The sequence below is a fragment of the Triturus cristatus genome, chromosome 12 (assembly GCF_964204655.1).
Source record: "Triturus cristatus chromosome 12, aTriCri1.1, whole genome shotgun sequence".
NCBI lineage: Eukaryota > Metazoa > Chordata > Amphibia > Caudata > Salamandridae > Triturus > Triturus cristatus.
The window spans coordinates 35,172,739-35,198,964 of NC_140595.1; the positions used below are offsets into that span (position 1 = coordinate 35,172,739).

Sequence of the window (26,226 nt, forward strand, 5' to 3'; positions counted from 1 at the left end):
GGTGGCAACCTGTCTTATCCAGGCCGCAAGCGGTTCGAGGGAGAGGGCGAATAGAAGGGGGGACAGGGGACAGCCCTGTCGAGTTCCTCTGGCCAGCGTGAAGACTTCAGACACCTTATTATTTACCAGCACCTGCGCCAGGGGTTCCGCATACAGTAATCGCACCCAAGCGATAAACTGGGGTCCAAAGCCCAGCTTACGCAGGACTGCGAACATGTAGGGCCACTCTAGGGTGTCGAAGGCCATGGTGGCATCCAACGAGACCACCACCGCGTCCTCTTGAAGACTGTGGCACTGCCCTAGCACCCCATGCAATCTCCTAATATTGAGGGCCGTATTTCGGTGGGGCATGAATCCCGATTGGTCAGGGTGGATTAGCGACGAAAGCACCGGCTTAAGCCGATTGGCCAGCGTCTTGGCAAGTATTTTAGGTTCCGCGTTGAGAAGCGAAATGGGTCTGTACGATGCACAAGAGTCTTTGGGTTTACCTTCTTTCGGAATTGCCACTATGGTCGCCAACCGCTGGTCCCGGGGCAGCAGCCCTACTGCTTTACTGCAGTCGAACATGAGTTTGAGGTGCTTACTAGTGACGTCTGGCTGGAGTTTGTAGATCTCTATGGGTATGCCGTTCGGACCGAGCGCCTTACCAGGACGGAGGTCTCCTATCGCCTGCTGGACCTCAGCCTCGGTGAGCGGGCTGTCAAGAGCCTCCCGATCTGTGTCCGAGAGAGTGGTCAAGCGTATGTCCGCGAGGAGGTCCATGGAGTCCTCCTCCGGCCGGTCCGACTCTCGCTTGTAAACCTGCTGGTAATAGTCGGCGAACTGTTGTACTATTTCCCGGGGTTCCGTGAGCACTCTCCCCAATTCAGTGTGCAACTCCGGCACCACCCTGCTGGCCTGTTGTTTCCGCTCAAGCCAGGCAATAAGTTTCCCGGCTTTGTCACCTTGATCATATATTCTACCAATTCTATGCCGAGCCACCGTCTGGGCCTCCTGGGATACCAGCGCTCTATACTCCGCCGCCTTTAGCTGCATCGCGTGCCTAAGCTCCCGGTCGCCGCTGGTCGTTGCCTCCCGTTCTAGTTCCCCAAGTTGCTCCTCTAGCGCTATGGTCTGTTGGCTGCGTTCCCGTCGCTGAGCCGCGATAGCCGATAGCGCCTCGCCCCGCACCACAGTTTTAAACGCCTCCCAGAGGGTGGCAGGGGAGGCGACCGACCCATCGTTTTCTGTGAAGTAGCGCGAGATGGAAGTGGATATGTGGTTCCTAGTGGCCTCGTGTTTCAAGTGCCAGGGATTAATTGGCGCAGTGCACTCCTCCCGTCTACTTCCGAATATAATCTGTGCAAGGACCGGTGAATGGTCGGAGATGCCCCTGGGGAGGAATTCGGCCTCCAGTACCGCCATGTCGTGTTGGAGCAGGGTGAGGATGTAGTCCAGCCGTGAGAAGGAGTGGTGCGCCCCGGAGAAGAAGCTGAAGCTACTTTCAGTGGGGTGGAGTAGGCGCCAAACGTCCGTCAGCCCGAAGGACTCGAGGAAGTCCGGCAGCCACCGTTGCCCCTGGGGCAGGTCTCTAGGTGGCAGTCTGTCTTGGGCTCCCGATGCCACTGCGTTCAAGTCCCCTCCCAGAACGAGCCGACCCTCGGGTAGCGATAGGAGGAATGAGCCCAGGTCTGCGAAGGCCCGGGCCTGTAGGCCTGGGGGGACATAGACTGAAAGAAGATTAAGCGCCCGGCCTTCCCAACGCCCCGACACAGCCGTGAAGCGGCCCTGCGGGTCGGTCTTGGTGATATCTACATGAAGGGGCAGCGAGCGTCGCAGGAGTATACCCACTCCTCTCGATCCAGTGGTGAAACCTGAGTGTGCTGCTAGAGTGTACCCATATCTGTTCAGGGCGTGACAGACATTCCCCAATAAGTGTGTTTCTTGCAGAAGCACCACATCTGGCTGGTGCCGTTTGAGGAACTGCAAAACTATAGTACGCTTGAGTCTGTCCCCCATACCGTTGACGTTCCAGCTGAGAATCTTCAGGCTTTTTTCCCACCTTCTAGCCATGGCTGTGTCGTAAGAGGGTGTCTTGTCCCACCACCCGGGCATCAATTGTGTGAACACAGTGTGTGTGACCGTAAAGGATCCCCAACTCCCACCCCTCCCTGAGCCCCACCCCACAATAACAAACCATACAAAATATAACAAACCCAACAAGCCGGACAATCAACTCCCTCCCTCCCGGAGCTGGCCCTGACCTCCCTGCCCCCCCATCCCAAAACAACACCCCCCACCCTGCCCCCTGCTCCGTGGGTCTTGAACTGCCCACCACCCCAATTAGCAGAGCGCCTGTCGCCCCACCCCACCCCGGTGAACCCACCGAGGAACTCAACTTGGGAAGTTCGTGGGCTAGTCCCCTTTGGTCGCCCGTCCGTGGTGTCCCAGTTCGTTCAGCCCCTCTGTCCCGGAGTCACCCATAGAGGGAAGCGGCCCGTAGAGGCAGTGAGGCGGCCAGGGTACCCCAGAGTCAACTAGTCCCAAAAGAAAGGCACATGTGGTATACGTTACTGTCTGATGTCTTCTCAGCGCTATCTCTCGTGGTCTCAGCGCGGCGTCCCTTCTCCGGACGAGCCCCAGCGGGGACTGTTGGACCTGGAACGCCAGGACCGCTGACTCGGCGCACCACCCGCAGGGTGTCCCGGCGCCGACTCCGTGGCGGGCAGGCCCGCGTCTCGCCGCTGTACTTCTTCACGCCTGGAATCCTGCGTCACCTCTCCCGCATCCAGCCACTCCTGCACCGCTTCCGGCGTGGTGAAGAAGAGGGATCGCCCACCGGCGATGATTTTCAATTTGGCGGGGAAAAACATCATATATCTGATCCCACGCTCGCGGAGCGCCGCCTTGACCCCTTGGAAGGAGCGCCTTTCCCGTTGGACCTGGAGCGTGAAGTCGGGAAAGAACCGGATCGTGGCCCCTTCATACTGTAGGTCACCGTGCTGTCGTGCCGCCTGAAGAATTGCGTCCCGGTCCCGGAAATTCAGAATTTTGGCTATGATCGTCCGAGGCATGGCCCCAGGCTTGGGTCGTGGGATAGGGGCCCTGTGCGCCCGCTCAATGGTGAAGAGCTTCGAGAGACGCTTGGGTTTAAGGTGTCGTAGGATCAGGTCCTCCAGGAAGAGCTCCACACTGTCTCCTTCAAGTCCTTCCGCCACACCCACGACGCGGATATTACTTCTCCGAGCCCTCCCTTCTTGATCATCGAGCCGCAGGGCCATCAGGCGGTGCTGGTGTACTAGCTCATTCACCCTACCCTCAAGCCGCTTCTCCGAGTCCTGTAGGGCCTCAATATCGACTTCATTAGCCTTGGAGCGGTCAGTGGTTTTCCCCAGGTCAGCTCGGAGCAGGGCCACTTCAATGGTGATCTTATCCATTTTGGTTTCCAAGTTCGTGCCCAGGGTTTGAATCGCGGCCATGATGGACTTCAATGAAGGGTCCGCTGGGTCCGCGTCATCCTTCGGAGCCCTTTCCGCCGGAGGCGGCGCCTTGGCTACTGTGTACTGGTCAAGCTTGTTGGCCTGCGTTGCGGCTCCACTCTTGGGTCGCATGGCGGTCCGGGCACCCCGCGGGCCGTATGCGACACCGCCCGCCGCAACACCGAGGTGTCCTGTGGTCCGACCGGCGTTCGCGGACGTAGCCTTGGGCCCACCGCTGTTGCTCAGGGATCGATAGAGGGAGGAAGACCTCCGCCGCCACACGAGAGGCCCAAAATCAGTTCCAGTACACCGTCCCACTCCCAGTCAGCCAGGCGGTGCGCAGTCCCCAGTCGCGCTTGTGGGCCTCACCGGATGAGTGGGCCGGGCGCTCCCACGCAACAGGCCACCCTCTGCTCTTCTGTGACCACAAAATGGCGTCCCCTTCTAGGCCAGGGAATCAGTCCGCCGCAGCCCCAGTCGCGATCGTGCACCTTCCCTAGGACGACTGGTGGTCCCCTCCGCAGCACCCAGGCGCCCCTTGATCCGGCTGGGTTTGACGGACGTAGCCTTGAGCCCACAGTTCTCTGTCAGGGATCGATAGGGGGAAGAAGGTCTCCGCCGCCAACAGCCAGGCCCGCTATCAAGCAGAGCACTCCGTCTCACCCCCGGGCAGCCAGGTGGTTCGCAGTCCCAGTCGCGCTCTGGAGTCTCACAGGAGGGTAGGGCAGGGCGTCCCTCAGCAACAGGCCTCCATCTGGTCTCTCGTGGCCGCAAAATGGCGCCCTCTTCTCGGCCAGGGAATCAGTCCGCCGCAACCCCAGTCGCGATCTCGCACCCGTTCCGTAGACATCCGCTGGTCTCCGGCCCCGAGCCGCGATATCAGCCGCGTTCTCCTACGACGGCGTCACTCTGAGCGCGTCGGTGGGCAGGCCCTCGCCGGGGCCTCAGGTAGCGCCGGGAGCCGCAACAGAGCTCCGGAGCCGAGGCGTCCGGCCGCCGTCATCCGCCGCGGCCACCCTCCTGGGCCGTGCGAGTGTCGCCTGGGGTCGCCGAGCCGCCTCCGTGTGCACCGGGTCAGGGGGAGCCGGGGGAGCTCCAAGGGCACTCCCCCCAGCGCGGATTAAGTCCGGATTTTGATGGAACACCAACGGTCCCGGCGGAGCTCCGGGATCAGGCGGCCATTCACCTCGGCGCCTAGCCACGCCCCCCCGCCAGGGCCTTACTTGGAGTTTTCTCCAGAGTGGGGTTTCCTAAGGAGGTAGTATCTGACAGAGGTGCCAACTTCATGTCAGGATACTTAACAGCTATGTGGAAGGAATGTGGTGTCAACTACAAGTTCACCACTCCTTACCATCCACAATGCAATGGGCTTGTTGAGAGATTCAACAAGACCCTAAAGGGTATGATCAAAGGGTTACCTGAAAAGCTAAGGCGAAGATGGGACATCCTTCTACCCTGCCTTCTGTTTGCTTACAGAGAGGTCCCACAAAAAGGAGTTGGCTACAGCCCCTTTGAATTGTTATTTGGGCACCCTGTAAGAGGACCCCTATGTCTGGTGAGGGAAGGATGGGAGTTACCTCTCAAAAAGCCTAAGCAAGACATAGTGGACTATGTACTTGGTCTTCGCTCCCGGATGGCTGAGTACATGGAGAAGGCATCTAAAAACCTGGAGGCAAGCCAAGAATTACAGAAAGCTTGGCATGACCAAAAGGCTGTTTTGACTGAGTACCAGCCAGGACAGAAGGTATGGGTGTTGGAGCCAGTGGCCCCAGCAGCACTCCAAGACAAATGGTCTGGACCCCATACAATTGTTGAAAAGAAGGGAGAGGTTACCTACTTGGTAGACCTAGGAACTCCCAGGAGCCCCCACAGGGTGCTCCATGTCAACAGACTCAAGACATATGTTGACAGGGCAGACATGGGCTTGCTCATGGCTACAGGTGAGGGGCAGGAGGAAGAGAGTGACCCTCTCCCAGACCTGTTGTCTCAGAACCCTGAAGATGGCTCAGTTGATGGTGTGGCCTTAGGTGGCAGCCTCACTGAACATCAGCAAAATGACTGCAGACAAGTTTTACAGTCATATAGACATATGTTCTCCTTGACACCCAGTCAGACTAACTGGTGTACCCATGTGGTGGACACTGGTGACAGTCTTCCTGTGTAAAGCAAGATTTACAGGCAACCTGACCATGTCAGGGACTATATAAAGACTGAGGTGCAGAAAATGCTGGAGTTAGGTTTCATTGCGCCTTCAGAGAGCCCCTGGGCTAGCCCAGTGGTTCTGGTCCCTAAACCTCACACACAAGATGGAAAGAGAGAAATGAGGTTCTGTGTGGATTACAGAGGACTCAATGCTGTCACCAGGACAGATGCACACCCAATTCCAAGGGCAGATGAGCTCATAGATAGACTGGCTTCTGCCAAGTTTTTGAGCACATTTGATTTGACACCTGGCTATTGGCAAATCAGGTTAGCTGAGGAGTCTAAGGCCAAAACAGCATTCTCAACCCCAGGAGGTCATTACCAATTTGTGGTGATGCCCTTTGGTCTGAAGAATGCACCTGCCACTTTTCAAAGGTTGGTGAACCAAGTCCTCACTGGGTTGGATGACTTTTGCGCAGCATATCTTGATGACATTGCTGTCTTTAGCTCCACCTGGGAGGATCACCTGATCCACCTGAAGAAGGCTCTTGAGGCTCTGCAAAGGGCAGGCCTCACTATCAAGGCTACTAAATGCCAGATAGGGCAGAGTAAAGTTGTATACTTGGGCCATCTTGTAGGTGGAGGCCAGGTTCAACCACTGAAGAGTAAGATCCAGACCATCAAGGACTGGTCCCCTCCAACTACCCAGACTCAGGTCCGAGCTTTCTTAGGCCTGACTGGGTACTACAGGACGTTTGTTAAGAACTATGGGTCCATAGTGACTCCTCTTAATGATCTGACATCCAAGAAGATGCCCAAAAAGGTTCAGTGGACAGTAAACTGTCAAAAGGCATTTGATGACCTGAAGAAGGCCATGTGCTCTGCACCTATCCTGAAGAGTCCTGACTACTCCAAAGAGTTTATTGTCCAAACAGATGCTTCTGAGTTGGGGGTGGGAGCTGTGCTTTCACAACTTAATGTAGATGGTCAAGACCAGCCCATTGCTTTTATTAGCAGAAGGCTGACCCCTAGAGAGAAACGTTGGTCAGCTATTGAGAGGGAGGCCTTTGCTGTGGTGTGGGCCCTGAAGAAGTTGAGACCAAACTTATTTGGAACTCACTTCAAGATTCAGACCGACCATAAGCCCTTCTTATGGCTAAATAAGATGAAGGGTGAAAACCCCAAACTACTCAGGTGGTCCATTTCCCTACAGGGGATGGACTTTACAGTGGAGCACCGCCCAGGGACTGACCATGGTAATGCAGATGGTCTCTCCCGGTACTTCCACTTAGAACATGAAGACACAACTGGTCAAGGTTAGTCTAATGTCCCTGCGTTTGGGGGTGGATTGTGTAGGAGAGTAGGGTCTGCTATCCTATGGTCACCCCATATTTTTGTTTTTGCTTCACTGGTTTTATGACTTAGTGTGGCTGTGAGCCTGCTAATCAGAACCACAGCCCTGCTGTTCTCTCCCTAAATTAATGCCATTGCACACTAGGTGCATTACCAATTGGAACTGGTTCATCTTATAGACCCTGTAACAGTGTACCCCAGGTACCCATGGCATAGGTGTATGCAAGGCCTACCAGGGGCTGCAGCATGTATTATGCCACCCCTGGCCTGGCCTCACTATTTGACACAACTGGCTGATCACTCAGCTGGGGTAAGTTGGTGTAATCACCTCTTACTTAGATATAGTATATCTATATCTAACATATATGGACACATGGTAACCTATCAGTCACTCCTATGGCAGGCCTCAACAATCCTGGAGGCAGAGTGCTTGGTTCCATGTGAGATGGTGCTCTGGCATGAGCTGAGCCTGTCTGCAGCTTTAGGAACAACGTCCTTTAGCTGTTTCCATGATACTGCCATACCATATACTCTTAAGTGCATTATGAACCTCACGGTCAAATGCTAACTCTGGTTTGGCTTTATCAAAACATGTCGAGTAAGGTGTCATACGATTTGGAATACTACCCCCTCGCCAATTCTGGAGATGGGGGTAGCATTCCACCCTTCTAGAGGGACACGACATGTACCTAACCTGAAACCCGGGTAAAGTTAGAAAGAGCCTCAGCATCACAAAATGGATGCTGCCACCACAGACACAAGTCTGCCCTCCTGCTGCTGGGAGTCCTTCCAGCTTGGGAGGTTTGGACAAAGGGTTTCCTGCGAGGGGAGGTGCTTGCACCACCCCAGACAGGATTTTTTGTAGTGGGTTAGGGAGGGCTGAATAGGTTGAGACATGCCTGGGGCACACAAGGTGTCCCTGTGTATATGCCAGTACAAACCGGAGCTGGGGCTCTCCAGCCCCAGCCCTGGTGCGAAACTGAACAAAGGAGAGGGGGTGTAACCACCCCCCTTCCTGGTCCCACCCAGAGGAGGGACCTAGCAGGTAATCCGGCCCCTAGATTTGGAATAAGAGTAGGAGCTGTGTCCCAAGACTTCAGATCATCCTGAAACTCGACTTGAAGAAGAAGAATCACTTGACTTCGACGTTCTGCTGCACAGAAGACTGAAGAGAATCTCCCTTGTGGTCAAGGAGTGACCACCCTGTGAACACAGGCACCATCCAGCAACTCAACGACTGCTTTGCCACCGCCTCCCGCCGGAGACCGAGCCCAGGGCCCGACAAGACCCAGACTCCCAGACATCTCAGAGCCCGACCCACAGTCCCTGCAAAGAAGAGACCCGTGGGGGCACCGAGAGACGTGGGACCGGCCATCTTGAAACGTCCACGACACGCTGACTGCGCAGCACCTGAGGCATCCTCATCGTTGTGCTTAGGGCCCTGAGAAGCCCCAACACCGAGCAGCATTTGCACCAAAGACCAGCCCTTCAGCATCCACGAGATCTGCGTGGGGCCCTTTTGCTTTTTTGCCACTCGACATGTCATCCCGGTTACTGGCCCGTTGGCTAGTGGCCATCTTGGCGATGAAATCTACAAACAACACTGCTGGTCTGGTTGCTCCAAACTGGCCCATGCTCCTGTGAAAAGGAGCAGCCCCTCTGACCTTGCTGGTTAGAGTACCCAGCTTTCATCGACTCCTGCGTGGCTTGCATTAGCCAAGGCCTGTTTGCTCCCATCGAGAAGCCGACACCGCCATCAGCTAGAGCCTTCATGGGACAGCTTGTGAGTGACTCCTGGATGTCGTCGACGTCTTCACTTCCACGTGGCTGCAGAGACAAGCTTCAGTTTTTCACCTGTTGGCACCCGACATCGCCTGGTTCCTTCCTGGTTCCACGCCGGTCACTGGCTAGTGACTCTGAACAGTGTCCCCTCTGCTTTCAGGTCTTCTACTCTTCAGATCCACCCTTGGATCCACCGGAACTCTTCTCGCCTGGCCGCCTGCAGCATCTTCATCTTCAGGCTCCATAGACCTGCACGACGAAACCCGACGCACTTTGACCCCTATGCACCCGCTTCCTGTGGGTGAGGTAATGCTGGCACTCCGGTGCTCCTGTGTAGAGAAACATCTCTAGTGTCTAGGTTTCCAGTTGTTAGGTTCTGGTCCATCCAGAAGACTCCCTTTGCTTTAACTTTGTCTTTTACACACCCATTGAATCCAATAGGTGCACGTGTGTAACTTTCAACACTGCACACGCATCCTGTGGACCTCCTGGTCACTAACTACAGTTAGCTCCTTGTAGTCCCAGCAATTGTCAAGGCCCTAGGCCTTCTTACTTTTCTATACGTGGTTCTTATACCACTATTTTAGTATATGGTTGAGCGGGCCACCCGGGCCCATCCATAATTGTGCAACTTTTGTATATTTAAACATTGCCTTGTTTTAATGAATGTGCTTCTGTGCTCATAAAGAGTATAGGGGATACTTTTAGTTAATAAATACATATATATTTTGAATATATATCTGTGTGGTGTCCTTTCATTTGGTATTCAAGGAGGTTACATATGGTAAAACAGCTGGCTTCACATGCCCTCAAGACTTTAGCCTGCAGACTGCACTGTCCACGCTACCACTAGGATAGCTGGTCTATCAAGGTTGACTTCAACCACCACCATAAGGGTTGCTTGGCATGGTACAAGGTGATCACTAGAATTAGTGAGCAGCATATACCAGGCCAACTTCTCACACCCCTGGCGGCTTCAAAGCTCTGTAAAGAACAGTAGCCATGATTTACAGTTTGGCGAACAGGGTACTCCGTCACAAACCTGATGGATAGCCCGTCCGCCTTACTACAAGTGCATTACATCCTAATGAACTTTTGAAATGCAGACACCATCAGCAGAAAGGAATTTTCAGTGGGCAGCCCTGCCACACCTGTGGCTCCCACACCTCATTTAGAGGCGACAGAGATTTCATGTTCCCATGTGTGGCTTCGGCTGGCTTTGCTGATAGAATCCTTGAGCCGGCGACCCGTCCTCCACAGGGCCACTTTCGGACAGTGGCAGAGTTTCTCTGATGGTAGGGTGACCAGGCGTCCCGGATTTGCCCGGACAGTCCCCGATTTTCACCATCGGTCCCGGCAGATTTCAGCAATTTTGGGTCATGTCCCGGTTTTTAGACGGGGTCGACTGAACCCAGTGAGAAGCACATATTTGGTATTCTAAAGCTGTGCTAGTTAGCAGCTGTTAAAAGGAACCAATTTAACTAACAGGTATGATGTTGGTTTTAAAAATTACATTTTATTTATCTTCTTAGTGCTTCTTCTGTGTTCCTATGTTGATAAGTGTTGTCATTCTGCTCAGCACCGTTGATGCAAAATTGTAGTCCTTCTTCTATTTTTGCAAAATGTCCCGGTTTTTGGTTCTCAAGATCAGGTCACCATATCTGATGGGGACACCCCACAATGTTTAGTGCCGGGGCAAGAAAAGACAGAAATGTCTGCGACACACAGAAGAACACTTCCTGTGTGTCAGGGACATATTGAGGCTTTTTTTCTGAAAAAGAGGAGGCCAAAAGAACATGGCGGCGACGCAGCATTCCGGTTTGCCTAAAAAGCCTCCACAAAACGGGTTGATGCACTTTCGGCAAAACGAGATCTGGGATTTATAAATTTGATGGTGACAGGCCTCGAATGCCCTTTTTTCCACTGGGCAATTTTCCAGTGGGCAGGAGCCACAGGAGTTCGTTTTTTTAAGGCAGGGGTGCTGATGGCACCCCACTAATTTCTCCAGCTTCCCCGGGTAAATACAGCAAACACAGGGTGGGAGAGGGGCTCTAAGAGAGTGAGGGAGAGAACAGACAGTGAGTGAGGAGAAAGAGAGAGAAGGAATGAGAGACATGGACGACGTTTTAGTAAAAAAACATCAAAAATACTCAGTTTATTAAACTGTTGTCACAGTCCGTTGTTGAGAAAAGGTGAAAAAATATGTTTCTGAGCAGAACCCTCACGTCTGTGCTCTGCAAGTGCGAGGGAAACGGCCACTACAACGTGGCCGTTTCCACGCATAACAGTAACCACGTATGCATTACAACGCATGCGTGGTTACCACGATAGCCTTTACCACACACACCTTTACTACGAGATATGTAGTAAAAGCATGTGTGGTAAAGGTAAGGGGGCTTGAGGGGTCTCCCCCCAAAAAAAAATAAACGGGAGAGAAGGGGGGCTGGGGGGGTCTCCCCCCCAAAAAAAACAAACTTACCAGTTAAAGTCCCGATGTGGAGGCAATCGGCATCGTTAGAGGAACCGGAAAGACACTCCGTTTCCTCTTTACGACGTGCGACGTGACATCAGAAGAGCTTGGAGAGGTAAGGGGGATATTAGTAATTAACCAAAAAAAGGATGAGGGGGATGTGTAGAGAAGGGATAAAATATTAGGGTTAAAGGGAGGGGTATTTAAAATAAGGGTTTGTGGGTGGGAATCGGAGCAGTATATGGAAAAGGGGAAGGGATGAGAGATAACCTTTAGCAAGAAAATGCAATTAACATGCATGGTTTAACAATGAAAAACGTTGTAAAAGCATGTGTGGTAAAGGCATTTTTGAGGTAAAGGTAATGCGTACTAATGGCATTCTCGTAACGCATGCGTGGTAAAGGCATGCGTTGCAACGGAATGCGTTGTAAAATCATGCAACCCACCCTTACAAGCGAGGATGTGCAATCTTATGAACAATGAAAAGGAGTAAATCAAGCCAACAACATCATTCACATACAATTTTCAGTCCCTATGAATTAATTCTAGTGTTCCTGCCCACTATGTTTTTTAAATCTGTATTTGTGCATCTCCCTGTGACTAAGCTATATGTTTTCTGTTGGAGGTATACACTAGACTTCGATGATGCCAATTATCATGATTTCATAAGGATAAAGGTCTTGTGGCACCATTTCTTGGGGTTCAGGGTCAAAGGTCACATGTTATTGCTTCCTGTGATGTCATTGAGGTCCAAAAGTGTTTGTGTCATTGTTGTGAATCCACATTCATGGGGAGAGATGTGGGATGCAGAAGGGAGTAGGGTTGGTTTGAACATTTCTACCAACATTGATTTTGGGTCCTAGTCGGGCCCTGGCGGGCGGTCCCCGAACAGGTGTAAGACCATATGTCTTTGTATTCCACCCTTTGCAAATATTTTGTATTCTGTACTTAAGGTTTCAGGAATATTTATTGAAAGTGCTTGTATACCAGCACTTTATGCTGATGGAAGGCCTGTTTCCAGGCACTCACAACCCAACCTTACAAGCCTGCTGTGCTTTGAACCACGCTTGAGGGACAGACGCCCTGTACAATGGCAGGTGACACAACATAAAAGAACCAGGTACAGGAGGCAGTGATACCCCGAGCACCCCAGCATTTTTTCAGTGAGAGTTACCAGGATTGTAGGGCAGCCCTCCCTGAAGGTTTAACCCCTTAACTAGATCTGCTACTAGGGCAGACATGGGCTGCCCTTTGTATGTATGTATGTATGTATGTATGTATGTATGTATGTATGTATGTATGTATGTATGTATAGCAACCTACATGGTGCAAACTTAGCGGAGCAACCCCGTGCTACGAATAGAAGAGAGAGAACTGAGAAATGCAAGTTTGTCTGCAAAAGAGGATGTGGTGGGGAGGAACAGTAAAGTCCCCCCTCCCCCCCCCCTCGCCCCACCGCTGGCTTTTACAATACTGTGGCATCTGGTCTGACACCCTTTCACTCGAACGGATGTCTGCTCTTATACATCCGGCGGCATGCGCACAGGTAACAAAAATACATGCGTAGCCCAAACCTAGTAGAGTAGAGTACACGGTAGCGGGGTCTGAAACGACACAAGCCCCCAGGTGAGGGGTGGAGTGTAGGGCAGGGAAGGAATTATACACTACCATAGCTGCATAGTAGCCGCGGTCCGTGCAGGTAACAGCGTTGGGGCCGTGTAAGGGGGGATTCCGAGGGACGATGCAGAGGGAAAACTAATTATTTATTAAATTTTCCCTCTGCATCGTGCCTCGGAATCCACCCCTTACACGGCCCTACTGATGATGTTACCTGCACGGACCGCGGCTGCTGCATGGCATACACGGAGCTCTGTTTATACCTCGTTCTACCGGGAAAGGAGGAAGTGACGACAGAGTCAAGTTGTACCAGGGAGCCTTTGCTCTTTGATAAATGGAAAATCTACTCTATATCAAGAAACCACGTGCAACAAAGAGGAAATCGGGTATCGCTGGCTACTTAAATATGAAAGTGAAAGCAGCGAAATCCGGCGGGGAAAGCCAGGATGAAGTAAAAACATGTCACACACCTTAGGGGTTAGTGGGGTGATAGGAAGCATGTTAATTTGGAGAGTTTGTTATCTATTTCCGTGAAAAATGTGTCTGTACGTTAATGTAAACATAGTAATATTAAATTAATATTGTGTGTAAGTTGGCTACAAATACCACTGATACTTTTTATGATGACACAGTGAATGATGCATCATTAGCATCGTCACTTCCGGTGTTGTAATTTCTCATTATGTAAAGGGCACGGGTTAAAGGGCATTCAGGGTGACTTCCTTTGCACTGCAGGTGCCTGAAATGGATGTTCCCCTTACAAACATGTGCATAATAAGACACAGAGCTGCTAAGGAAAAGGAGACCCTGAGATGTCCCCCCTGCTCAGGGGCAGAGTGGAAATCTTCGGGTGCTCCTCCCACTTTTTTCTGCACAAGATGTTCTTTGAAACAAAATCTTACAAAGATCCCCATTCTCAATGTCATTGTCATGAAAAACAGATCTTACATTGCAGTTCAATCCTTGAGGGATTTAAATGTCTGCGTCATATCCCCGGTGGCTCTGTCCCTTCCACGCAGGCACATTTTGGCATACTGCGGATAGCATGATGTTGCATCATTACTAACCGAGAGAAATACAACCCACCCTCCTTGGTTTACATTTTGAATCCAGCGTAGATCCAGCCGTCCTGTCCTTTTATGTCCCCTGATCCAGGGCATAGAGAGCTACAGCATAGACAGGAGGATATAACTGGAGCTGAGATGTTATGCCTTCTTTCACATATAAATGAAGATATATGCAGAGAAAGCCTGAAGGACCCTGTCTGGTGCATTCCTATTTTCAACAACCTTATCAAACCCTACAAAGCTACCAGGAGTCTTCGGCCTAATGAATTACACCTGGCCAACGTCCCCAGAATCAGGAAGTCCCGCACAGGCGGACGCCTTTTCTCCTATAACGCCTCCAGGCTTTGGAACTCCCTGCCTCTTCCCATCCGTCAGGAAACCAACCACCTCTCGTTCCGCAGACAACCGAAGACATGGCTTTTCCCACAAATTCCATCTGCTCCTTACCGCGCGTCTGCAGCGCTGAGATGCCTCCGGGTAGCCATGCGCTATATAAGAGCAGACTCATACTCATCATCTTTGGTACGGATAGGGTAAAACTCTGGGCAGACAGACGGACTGTCGTAAGAGCTCTTTGGCGAACACTCTCAAATCCTGGCAGCTCTCTGCTAAATTGGGATCTTTTTAAATAAAGAAGAAAACATCTTCAGGGCAACACTTCTGTGGCTAAGGCTGTTAGTGGTTTTACAGTATCATTATTGAACAAATCTGTATATATTAAGATAACACACCTGTTGTTCTGTTCCAATTTGCCGTAGATCTTCGGTTCTGCTCAACATTTTCTTGACAGTTTTCCACATATTCATCCATGTCATCATCTAGAGAAAATCAAATTACCTATCATTCAGATTAGCCATTTATTTCAGGTTCCTGACTAAGGCATGCATCTACAGTTATTCAATTTGTTTAATCCCTTAATTTTACAGAGTCGATATATTTATATGTGATCCTGCAGTGTGACTCGCAATCATCCAGGCATGCGTTCTACATGCATGGCTCCAACATCATGGTACATGCAGTTAAATACACATATAGATTTATGTTCAGGTGTGCTCCATACATTGTTATGAACTCACACTATGTACATTAAGCAGGATCAGTTAAAATGAAATGAAGGTTTTTCAAATCCTCCAACTTTGGAACAAAACACCAGGTAACCAAAATATGTTGTTGAACAGAATTTTTTTTAACAGAATGGAAGCAGAAAGATTGAAAAACATTTCACCAACCACTAGTTGTACTTGTTAACCATTTGTTTATTGATTACTATGAGAAGTAATCATTGGAAGAGATAAATACTTAGTTATGGCATACAAAACTCCTAACTTTAGCTAGACCACGGTGTCTAATATTCAGTGGTATGCTTTGGTTTGTGATGTTTACCCATGCACTGTGATAATGCACTGTTTGGAAAATGCCAAGTCTGTCATAATCTGCCTTCTTCATTATTCTATGATTTAAGTTATTGCTTGTTCCACGCTATTCAACCCAGTCCTGTGTTTTACTCTGAGTGGTTCCATTTCCTTGCTATCCTGCCTTCTAGATTCAATACACGTGTTTTTCTGTGCTGTAGAACATCCTATCCCACATGGCAATCTGTGTTTTGAGAAACCCCATGTATGTGTATGTGATATTCTGTGTGCCTAGTCATTCTTTGTTCCGTGATCTTCTGTGCGCCCAGCAGGTCGCTCCATGTGATATTCACTTCTGCGCGCCCTAACACTCCATCTTCTAAGCAATAATGAATCTAAAACTGAAAGATTACAAGCAGAAATAGAGTCCAGAATCTTTTCTGGACTCTTTATTCTTGCCCAGCCTTGATGGCCTCATTTCTAGATTATAGTGCATTAAATGATCAGTATGGGATAAACTTTGCATGTGCAATTGAGTCCAAGTTTAGGCAGCTCATCCAGAACCTGTGCAGGACCCTTTTATACTTAGAAAGTTTCTTACAGAGTTTATTTTTTAACAAAGGTCAACTTGTTGGGGTGGGAAAGTGAGGAGAGCCTTTTATCCTTTCCCTACAAGACATTTTTATTTAATTTTTTTCTGGAGTATTTTTTAAGTTCAACTATGGCTCCAACCAATGGCAACCAGAAGACGATACACAGCAGGAGAAAAACAGAGATTTTGAGGAAACATATTATATCTGCGCATGTTTTCGTCAGACCACAAGTGTTGTACCTGCTGATGGAAACCAGGTGACTTAGATCCTTCTCGAATTTAAAGAGGGCTGGAGACCATCTTAGGGGTAGAGGCAGGCCACCCCAGAGTGTAGAGACATAACAAGGGAACGCTTATTCATAGTTCTTTCCCCAGTTTTAGGGTTTGTTTCTGTCAAACTTTGACTATTTTACTCAAAGTGCTCCTTCTGTGTCAATGAGAGCACTATCGGTGGAAATTTTACACCCATGCGGCAGGGATCTCTCCTTTGGGTGGCCTCATCAAAGAGCCTAACAAAGGCATGGCCCCCACCGCCTCAGTGATTCGCGAAATCACCCACCAAACTGCAAATGACCCCCAAACACCAACATGATAAAATTTGATTAAATGAACCAAGAATACTCATCATAGTTTCCAAAGAAGATGTTGCCGCCACTGAACCGCCTCACTCTCCGTGAACCACCGCCTCTTAATTACGACCTATTTTATGGCTCGTACCTGTGCTTCCGTGTCGGCATTCATTAGCACCTCCGTCTGCGCCATCTTTTTCTTGGTAGGCTCGAAGATCTGTGCAAAATTAAAAGAAGGTGTTTACAGCTCCTACTTGTTTGTGGTCCCACCCAACGCCACTTACAACCTCTCGGCCCCACGCAATCCCCTCATTTCACTCTTTACGGAAAAATTACATAAGACTAGACCAAGGTTCAAATCCTGACTCCCCAACCTCACTAAATTAGGATCAGGAGCGGCCCATGCAGGTAAGAGCGGTGAGGCAGTGTTGGAGTGACGGGGATTCGTCAGACAACGGCATGGGGAAATAAATTATTTATTTGATTTCCCCTCTGCGTCATCTGTCGACTCGTCCCTCCCTCCCCGCCCCATCGCTCTTACCTGCACGTGCTACCCCTAATTGTGACCCTGCTTAAATTGTGGTTTCTTTTTTAGCCTAAATTGGGATTACTCAAACCCAACTGAATGGTACAATTTGGGGCTTCAACAGAAACTGATCTTATCATTCTGCTAGGGCCAGGACACTGGTCTCTCTAACGAGAAGTGTCCGGTCGCCCAGTCCCAGCCACCCTCTTCTTCTTTGCCCATTTTGTGCATCCACGCTGTATGTCTTAGGGATGAGTAGTCCCCAGCTGGCTTGCGTCTTCCCCCACACTGATGCACCCTCAATCATCATTACAGCAGAGAAAGAGCCTTTCTGGGACTGTGCCCGAAGGGCACAATATATTGGCAGAAAAAACTGTGGGTTTCAGGAGGACAACAAAAGGAAAAATATTTCTAACCTCCCCAAAATGTATTCTCTTTCACGTAGCATATTTTGGGTGGGGGGGTTCTTGTCCTCACCCACTGCCTGTTTGCATGCACTTTCTTTACATTAGATCCCAGGTCAGCTCCCTGCCTCTCTGTGTCTGGTTGGATAGGTGCTGGAGAACTGTCCACCTGTGAAGATTGTGTGACAACAACTACACAAGTCACATGCCTCACTACTTGTCTGGCACTCAGTAGAGGGCACAAATCGACTCCTTTTCCTGGGAGGACTGACTGTTGGGGGTTCCTTCGCAGCGAGAGTATGTGAGGGAGTCAGTCGCCATCCACACACGTGATCCTCCCCAGCCCCACATAAGCTACATGTTGCCTGGTGACATTGCAGATATACATGCGGTAACACATCCCATATTACATCTCTAAGGGACTGTGAGTAGTCGTGTTATTTGGATAGCGCCTCGTATGCCAGGAAGAGGCTTCGATGTTCTTCCCAATGGTTGAGTAAGAGTCTGCTCCATGCGTAGCTGGTGGAGTGAGAGCAGTCAGACCCCGAGAGTCGATGGACTCTGTGGTAGGAGTTTGAGTGTATCTGCAAAGGTGATTCAAACGTGCATTCAGGCGCACACACCCAGACACACAAACGCCAGATTCACAAAGATGTAGCAGTGACTTACTCTTGTATCTCTCCAGACTTACCCCGACCAGAGGTTGCTTGTGAATTACTCATGTGGGACCCTGGATATACTCTTTAGTAAACTCTGTGTGACTTGAGCCCTCACTCACACTCATTCACTGCTCTCACCTTACTTTTGATGTCTCAGTCCCACTGGAGCCTGACATGCTGGGCCATCGAGACGCAGATTAACGTATATGTCTCCCACGCCTGTGGGATTCACGACATTTACTGACTGTGTCTGTCGTTGCACACTGTAGCCTATGCAAGAAGTCACAGGTACGACGTGACGGACGGACGGTGTGCCGCAGCACTGACGCATGCAGTCCTACTCATTACTTGATGCAGGAGAAGCATTTCTGCAAAACGGTGTCTCTTATGTGAAGTCGCCTCTGGTGTCTAGAATGTGGCCTCCGCTTCCTGTCGATATGTCCCGAGAAGGGATGTAGTTTAGTTTCTCTCACAGCGCCTCGAGCTGCCGTCCGTCGCACAGGCCTGCTGGTCTGCAGAACCCTCAGTGAAGTTCCAGCTGGCCAGTTTCCAAGTGTGAGTGTTTGGAGTTGCAGGAGTCTATTCACAAAGGCATTTTGGTGTACGTAAAGTAGTACACCCATAATATCCTGTGTGCCTCCATTCCCTGTGTGTCTGAGCTAGTGGTTGGTAGATTTACTAAAAACGTATGCATTGCAGCGACCGAAGTTGCTGTGCTGCGTTGCTTGAGAGGGAGAGAGCGGGACAGGACTACATGTGAAGCTGTCCTGCTTCCTCCCTAGCATTGGCACACAAACTGGCTGCTTAGCACCATATATACCACTTTAGGCCATAGTAGAAGATGTCTTCATCATGTCTAGAAAAGTTTTGTACAGAAAGGGCACCCTTCCAGTACAAATACCACGTCTGGACAAACTTTAACACATTTCCCACTTTGGATGTGTGCTGTACGGTGCGGCATGCATGCAAAGTCACAAATGTTTGGAGAAGTGAAGCAAATCTCTTTTTAACACTTGTATCAAAAAGTCATTCTTTTAGGAACAAAATCCTACTATTGTTTGTAAGATAGGACTTATCGTCAATAATCATGGGTGGGTGCAAGGGAGTGCCTGTGTAACACCTGTGGTACCTCACCCCCGATGCAAAGTAACCCAACGCTGTTTTGTGTTACTTTCAAGCAACTTACCAGCGCAAAACAAGTTTCGCTCTGGAAAGTAAACTCCAAATAACATTTATGGACCAGTTTACATTACTTTTGTGGAACAAACAGTGTACAAAATATTTGTAAATCTGCCCTTAATCTGTTAAAAATTATAAATATGTTTAATTCTGTAATTTATTTAGAAAGCCACAGCAATAGTGTGTCAGGCTACCTAGCGAATCAAATACTGTAATTAGAAAGAAATTACAAAATGCACATACGACACTGCGAGCTCTCTCTTCCAGAAGATATGTGCAGGACACACGGAGAGATACATTTACAAACAGTGAATTTAAATGAGAAATACTAAAAAATACAAAGAAATGTGGAAGAGGTGTGGCGCTGCTGCCAGGGCAACTGACTCCGGAATCTGGGGATCACGGTTCGATCCCCGGCGGCAGATTAGCCCAGCACCATGTGACTCTGGGCAATAGCTTGCTTAATCTTCCCGACGGCCCCCAGTGCCTAGAGACCCTTACGGGTGATTGTTCGCACTTTACAAATGTGGATTATTAATGTTCAAAATCCTTTACAACTTTGAATGACCCTCTTCCAAGTATACACAGGGGAGACTGAAAACCTCTCCGTGTGCTGCTGTGGTTGTTGCTTATAAATGCAGATGAGGATATGATGTCAGCTGCATGCAAGGGCCCTGTCCTCAGCTGACCACCAGCTGACCAGTGCGTGAGTCCCCAAAAAAGTAGGAAAAATACATCCGGAGAGCTCAACCTGAATGTACATTTTCTACTTTTTGCTAATCACCAACATTGCAGGAGTAAGACTGGAAGACTGCTTCAGGCACAGGTGGCCAGGTGTACTCCTCTGTAGGTCTGATGAATTTTCCTGCAGAATCCGATTCCGATAGTGGAAACCGTCACGCGGGGATTCCAGGATCTCCTGTGCAAACACGCACTTTTTGTCGTAGGGATATATTTTTCTCCCTGGAGAAAGCCCTTCCCTCAAACCTCCAGCAAACCTGGAGGTGATCCGCTCCCCAGGCCATGCTGGAGGGAAGGTACATTTAATACCCTTTCCAGGGTGGAAAGGGAAGGCAGAGGAGGTATGGTCAACCCATGATTGTGGGCGTTCCCAAACTTCTATTGCAAGCCACGCCTTAGAATGCCCACTTTCCAACCCGCGGGTGATATTTATAGCTGCGAAGATCGCCACACTCGCGACAAACCTCGCCACCAGCGGCATAACAAAAGGCTCCGCAGCCCCTGCGGCGCAGGGGGTCCCCGAGCTCCAGGGGCCCCCTTCAGCAAAAGTGACAGGTGATGGGCCTAAAAGGGTCGGCCCCCTATATGTACTTGCAGGGGGGGTGCCCTCATGTGTCATTACGCCATTGTTTGCCACCACTGTAAATGGGTTTACTCCTGCCAAGAATCTCTTTTTGAATTCCTGGCAAGCTGAAAAAAGTGCAAATTCGGCTATAAACACATGTTTAGTACTGAATTTACCACAGTGAACAGGGACTCTGGAATTCCGCTGTCTGCCTTGCCTCCCCCAGCAACAAAGAGCAGCTCGGGACTCCCACAAGGGGCCTCAGACAGGAAATGGCAGGCTGTCTCCTCATATCTGGCCCCTCTTGTTGACATCTCCTGCTGCACAACACGCACTTCCGATTTGTGTCTCACGCTCAGATGAGCTCCGAAGCAGACCTGGCTCCCTCTGGGCAGGAGAGGCCGAGCAGGCGGACACGTGCTCGGAGACAGCAGCGTCACCGGAAGCGCTCCATACAATGGAAATACGTCCCTCTCTGTTGAGTGTTTTAGGTCTGAGTCTAAATCTACTTAAGAAGAACCACAAATGGCTTCATAAATGCCTAGATGGTGGTACAATAAAAAGGGCACACCTTTTTTAATAATCTGTGTATTTCAGAAGCACCCACATAATGCATGAACGTCGATTCATTAAAATGCCAGCGGTAGTGGAAGCGACATCACACGCCATTTGACCTTTACTTTCACTCACACACATGTTTACACACACACACACATATTTTTTACTTCCCACAGCTGATTTTGCCAACTCTGAGGCCAGGTGTCGCTAAGGCAGTGCCAGGGGTCGCAAAAGGCAAGGCAGGGGTCGCAGCTGCGACCTCTAAATGATGCCCATGATATAAGGGTTTATTTTTCGGGTAAGCAGTCTATATTCATAGCTACACTGACTTCTGTGACTATAGCATGTGAATATAAAGATGTGTTCAGGGCGACTGAAAAAAGTAATGCTATGTTGTTTACATTCGTATAGCGCTGGCGGCCGTTTCTATGGCGCTGTAGCGTGTTATCGTAGGACACCTTGCATAGTGGAACTAGGAGGGTCACCAGTTGTGTCTGATGTTTGGTGGTACTTCATTCTGAGAGGTTAGCACAGAATATGTTCCAAGATTAGTTTATAAGTACTTTGTAGAGTGGAGAAAAGTAAGAACATAAGTTGTGTTTCTACTTGGTAGCGCTTTGTAGACTCTTCAGTGTGTGAGTCGATGTGCCGAAGCGCTTTTCTGGTTTTATGCGTTGGGAAATTGGTTGTCCTTTGCACAGACAGAGTAAAGGGATCTCTGTGTTCACAGAATCATTTAAGTGATTTATGTACGTGAGTAGTTAATTCCAAAACATTATTCTTCTAGCTATGCAAATAATAATAATAATATTACCCAAGCTGCTTTGTTTGTGTGTGTGAAATTAATAGCTGGTTCCCTAGACAGTCCTTCCAATGCGCCTACTATATTGTGGGCACATACTTGGAGGAACACCATTTTGCCTTGATACATTTCAATAGCCTGTTGGCTTGGAGTGAAACACGTGTCAGCTATGCCTAATACCTGTACTCATCGATCTAGAGTCACGATCTACAGAATATTTGCAGTGTTGTATTACAAACAATATAAATAAATTTGACTCATCTTCGACCTTAAGAGCTGATAATTACCCTACAAGGGGAGAGCCTTCTCTGTTAGCGGGATCCCTGCACCATCAGTTATTCTGCGATCGCTCTGTAAGCGGTATCCTTGTCCCATCAGCAGTTCTGTAATCGCTCTGTAAGTGGGATCACAGCTCATCTGTGATTCTGTGATCGCTCTGTAAGCAGGATCACAGCTCATTAGTGATTCTGTGATCGCTCTGTAAGCGTGATCCCTGCCCCATCAGTTATTCTGTAATCGCTCTGTAAGCGGGATCACAGCTCATTAGTGATTCTGTGATCGGTCTGTAAGCGGGATCCCTGCCCCATCAGTTATTCTGTAATCGCTCTGTAAGCGGGATCACAGCTCATTAGTGATTGCTCTGTAAGCGGGATCCCTGCCCCATCAGTTATTCTGTAATCGCCCTGTAAGCGGGATCACAGCTCATCAGTGATTCTGTGATCGCTCTGTAAGCGAGATCACACCTCATCAGTGATTCTGTGATTGCTCTGTAAGCGGGATCCCTGTCCCATCACTTATTCTGTAATCGCTCTGCAAGCGGAATCACTGCTCATCAGTGATTCTGTGATCCCTCTCTAAGTGGGATCACTGTTCCATCAGTGGTCCTGTGATCACGCTGTAAGCAGGCCACTGATGGGGCAGTGCCCCCTCTTTAAGAGGGGTGACAGAACCACAGGACCACTGAGGGGACAGGGATCCCGCTTAAAAATCAATCCCTGGATCAATGTGTGACATCTGCATAGGTGGTTCTGTGTGTGATGCATTGTGTGACACCTTCATAGATGTTTCTATGTGTGATGCATTGTGTGATACCCCATAGGTGTTTCTGTGTGTGATGCATTGTATGACATCTGCATAGGTGGTTGTGTGTGTGATGCATTGTGTGACATCTCCATAGGCAGTTCTGTGTGTCATGCATTGTATGATATCTCCACAGGTTGTTCTGTGTGTGATGCATTGTGTGACACCTCCATAGGTGGTTCTGTGTGTGATGCATTGTGTGACACCTCCATAGGGGTTTCTATGTGTGATGCATTGTGTGAGACCTCCACAGGTGGTTCTGTGTGTGATGCATTGTGTGACACCTCCATAGGTGGTTCTGTGTGTGATGTGTTTTGTGACAACTGCATAGGTGGTTCTGTGTGTGATGCATTGTGTGACATCTCCATAGGCGGTTCTGTGTGTCATGCATTGTATGATATCTCCACAGGTTGTTCTGTGTGTGATGCATTGTGTGACACCTCCACAGGTGTTTGCGTGTGTGATGCATTGTATGACATCTGCATAGGTGGTTGTGTGTGTGATGCATTGTGTGACATCTCCATAGGCGGTTCTGTGTGTCATGCATTGTATGATATCTCCACAGGTTGTTCTGTGTGTGATGCATTGTGTGACTACTCCACCGGTGTTTGTGTGTGTGATGCATTGTATGCCATCTGCATAGGTGGTTGTGTGTGTGATGCATTGTGTGACATCTCCATAGGCGGGACTGTGTGTGATGCATTTTGTGACATCTGCATAGGTGGTTCTGTGTGTGATGTATTGTGTGACATCTCCATAGGCGGTTCTGTGTGTCATTCATTGTATGGTATCGCCACAGGTTGTTGTGTGTGTGATGCATTGTGTGACATCTCCATAGGTGTTCCTGTGTGTGATGCGTTCTGTGGCACCTCCACAGGTGGTTGTGTGTGTGATGCGTTTTGTGACACCTCCACAGGTGGTTCTGTGTGTGATGTATTGTGTGACACCTCCATAGGTGTTTCTATGTGTGATGCATTGTATGACATCTACATAGGTGGTTCTGTGTGTGATGCATAGTGTGACACCCCCATAGGGGTTTCTATGTGTGATGCATTGTGTCACACCTCCATAGGTGGCTTTGTGTGCGATACATTGTGTGACGTCTCCATAGGTGGTTCTGGGTGTGATGCATTGTGGGACAGAATTTTGCCTAACGACTAGAGCTATCGACCTCGAAGCTGGGGAACCGGGTTCAAGTCTCGGCAGGGACGCTCAACATCCTGTGATTCTGGGAAATCACGTAATATCCCCGTGCCTAACAAAAATGGATGTATCCATCTGTAATGTAACTGGTGCTCACGTAAAGTGCTCTGATACCTTCGAGTCGAGTTTGCGCTATATAAAACTGCCCTCCCAAAAAAAATCTCCATAGGTGGTTCTGGTGTGATGCATTGTATGACACCTCCATAGGTGGTTCTGTGTGTGATGCATTGCGTGGTGCCTCCATAGGTGGCCTTGTGTGTGATGATGAGCAGTTTAGAGGTGATTTGTGCTTGGCGAGCCAAAGCAGGCGTCTGGAGTGGGGTCTAATGTGGCATTTCCTATTGGTTGGTTTGGTGAATTTGGCTCGGTTGGTTGGAGCTATTGTAGTCAACTCATCAGCACCTCTACCGTAGAACATTCTGGAAGGCTAGTTTTAGTGTGCCTAATGGTAGTGATCAATCAGTTATTCATTGAGATGCAGAGTGAGTCCAGCCATCATCTCTCATAATCAATAAACCCACCAACAGATGAGAGTAGTTTACGGAACATGTTTAGTTAATTCCGCTACCTGTGGAAGGTCTGCTTTCCTGCAGCCCTGCTGCTAAGCCCACCCCTTTCTCCAAAAGTTTGATTGGTTATCAGATATCTCGGCATGACTCGTAAGACCAAAATAATATAGGTTGATTCAACAAAATGACAGGGGAAGCAGAAATGACGTGACTTCTCTCCCCTCCCAAGTGAAACAGGGTGCACCCCAATGTACTACAGTTGTCCCTACAACATCCTTTTTGCTACTGAGGGACCAGGGAAAGGAGTGCCGTCTACAGAGGGTAAACAGGACTTTTAAATTCACGTTTACTAGTGTTCCTTCCACTACTTTAATTGTCCATAAGACTAGTGCTAGCAACTGTGCAATCATAGCAAAATACATTCTTAATTGACGTTGTTGATCAACATGCTAGTAAGAGCTAAGACCGGGGGTTTGAGGGCTATTTTCAGCCCACTGGCACTTACCTGTTGGAAAGATGACCACCATTAGGAGCGTCAGCCACCTCGTCATCCCAGCTGCTCGGCGGCACATGTCGGCATCGCAGAAGATGCCAGGCTTGGACTTCCTCCAGTCATGAGTGCCTTTGATTGTCATCCCATGCCATGAGCATCTCCAGACTAGGAAGCCATGCATCAACCCGTTGTTCACCCTTTTGAGGTAGTTCGAGTGAGAACATAACTAGACCATTGCGTTTCACTTGTACTTCTGGTAAACGACGTGCTTGTAGTGACATGCAACAAGGTAAGTGAGACAGGAATATCTGTGTGCTGGTTTTAACCTTTTCAAAAAAGTATGAAACAAAAAAATCCCCTGAGCATGAAGACACCGTGAGCATGAGTCAAGCCACAGGATAACCACGAGAGGAAATGGAGGGGGGTACGTCAGCGACTGTGGAAGCGCAGAAGACATGAGGATCAACCGCGTGTCTGAGGTGGGGACGTACAGGGAGGTGGGCGGAGTTCCTATGCATGCATGGATCTACCTGAGACCTACTTTAGCAGATATGACGGAGGTTCCACTGATCAGCGGGGTCGCTATCTCTCCTGGTACTGTGGAATTCCGCACTTTCAGCATGATGAGGAAATATGGGGAAATTAAACCCAAGTCAATCTCAACGGATATCGAAATTTCTGTTTATTAGGTGCTGATATGTAGTCTATAACTGTTTCTTCCGACACGTGTTTCGCACAGGGATATATGCCGAGAGCTTCTTCAAGGGTCCTTAACCCCTTCTGTGCCCCGCCCTTTCCACGCCCAGTGCCGGGCGTTTCATTAGCGGGCGGGGTTCATGACGAGATAGTCTCGTCATGGGCACAGCGCAACCGCGCTCCATGACGAGACTATCTCGTCATGGGCACTGAAGGGGTTAAAGCACATAGAACGTTCTTATCTCATGTCTCAAGGTGGCAATGGCCACATCGAGAAGGAGTGTGCTAATTTTTTGTAGGCAAGTCAAATAGTGGTATTGGCCACCTTGTAGCACGGTGATATAAAGGGAAAAGCTGAAGGGTATATGTTGAGGTTCAGGGGCAGTAGGAAACTGTCTCCCCAGTCTTG

At 49.4% G+C, this 26,226-nt stretch overlaps 1 protein-coding gene across 1 annotated transcript in view; it reads right to left on the reverse strand.

Moving 5' to 3' along the window:
• The window catches only part of IL12RB1 (interleukin 12 receptor subunit beta 1), a 66,002-nt gene extending 40,586 nt beyond the window's left edge, over positions 1 to 25,416 (reverse strand). Inside the window, exons 1-3 of the mRNA XM_085637884.1 lie at positions 25,134 to 25,416; positions 16,551 to 16,619; positions 14,621 to 14,707 (exon numbers count right to left, since the gene is read on the reverse strand). Coding sequence (XP_085494010.1) covers positions 14,621 to 14,707; positions 16,551 to 16,619; positions 25,134 to 25,302 — 325 coding nt within the window. The 5' untranslated portion in view covers positions 25,303 to 25,416. The remainder of the gene's footprint in view (positions 1 to 14,620; positions 14,708 to 16,550; positions 16,620 to 25,133) is intronic.
• Between the last annotated feature and the right edge of the window lie 810 nt (positions 25,417 to 26,226).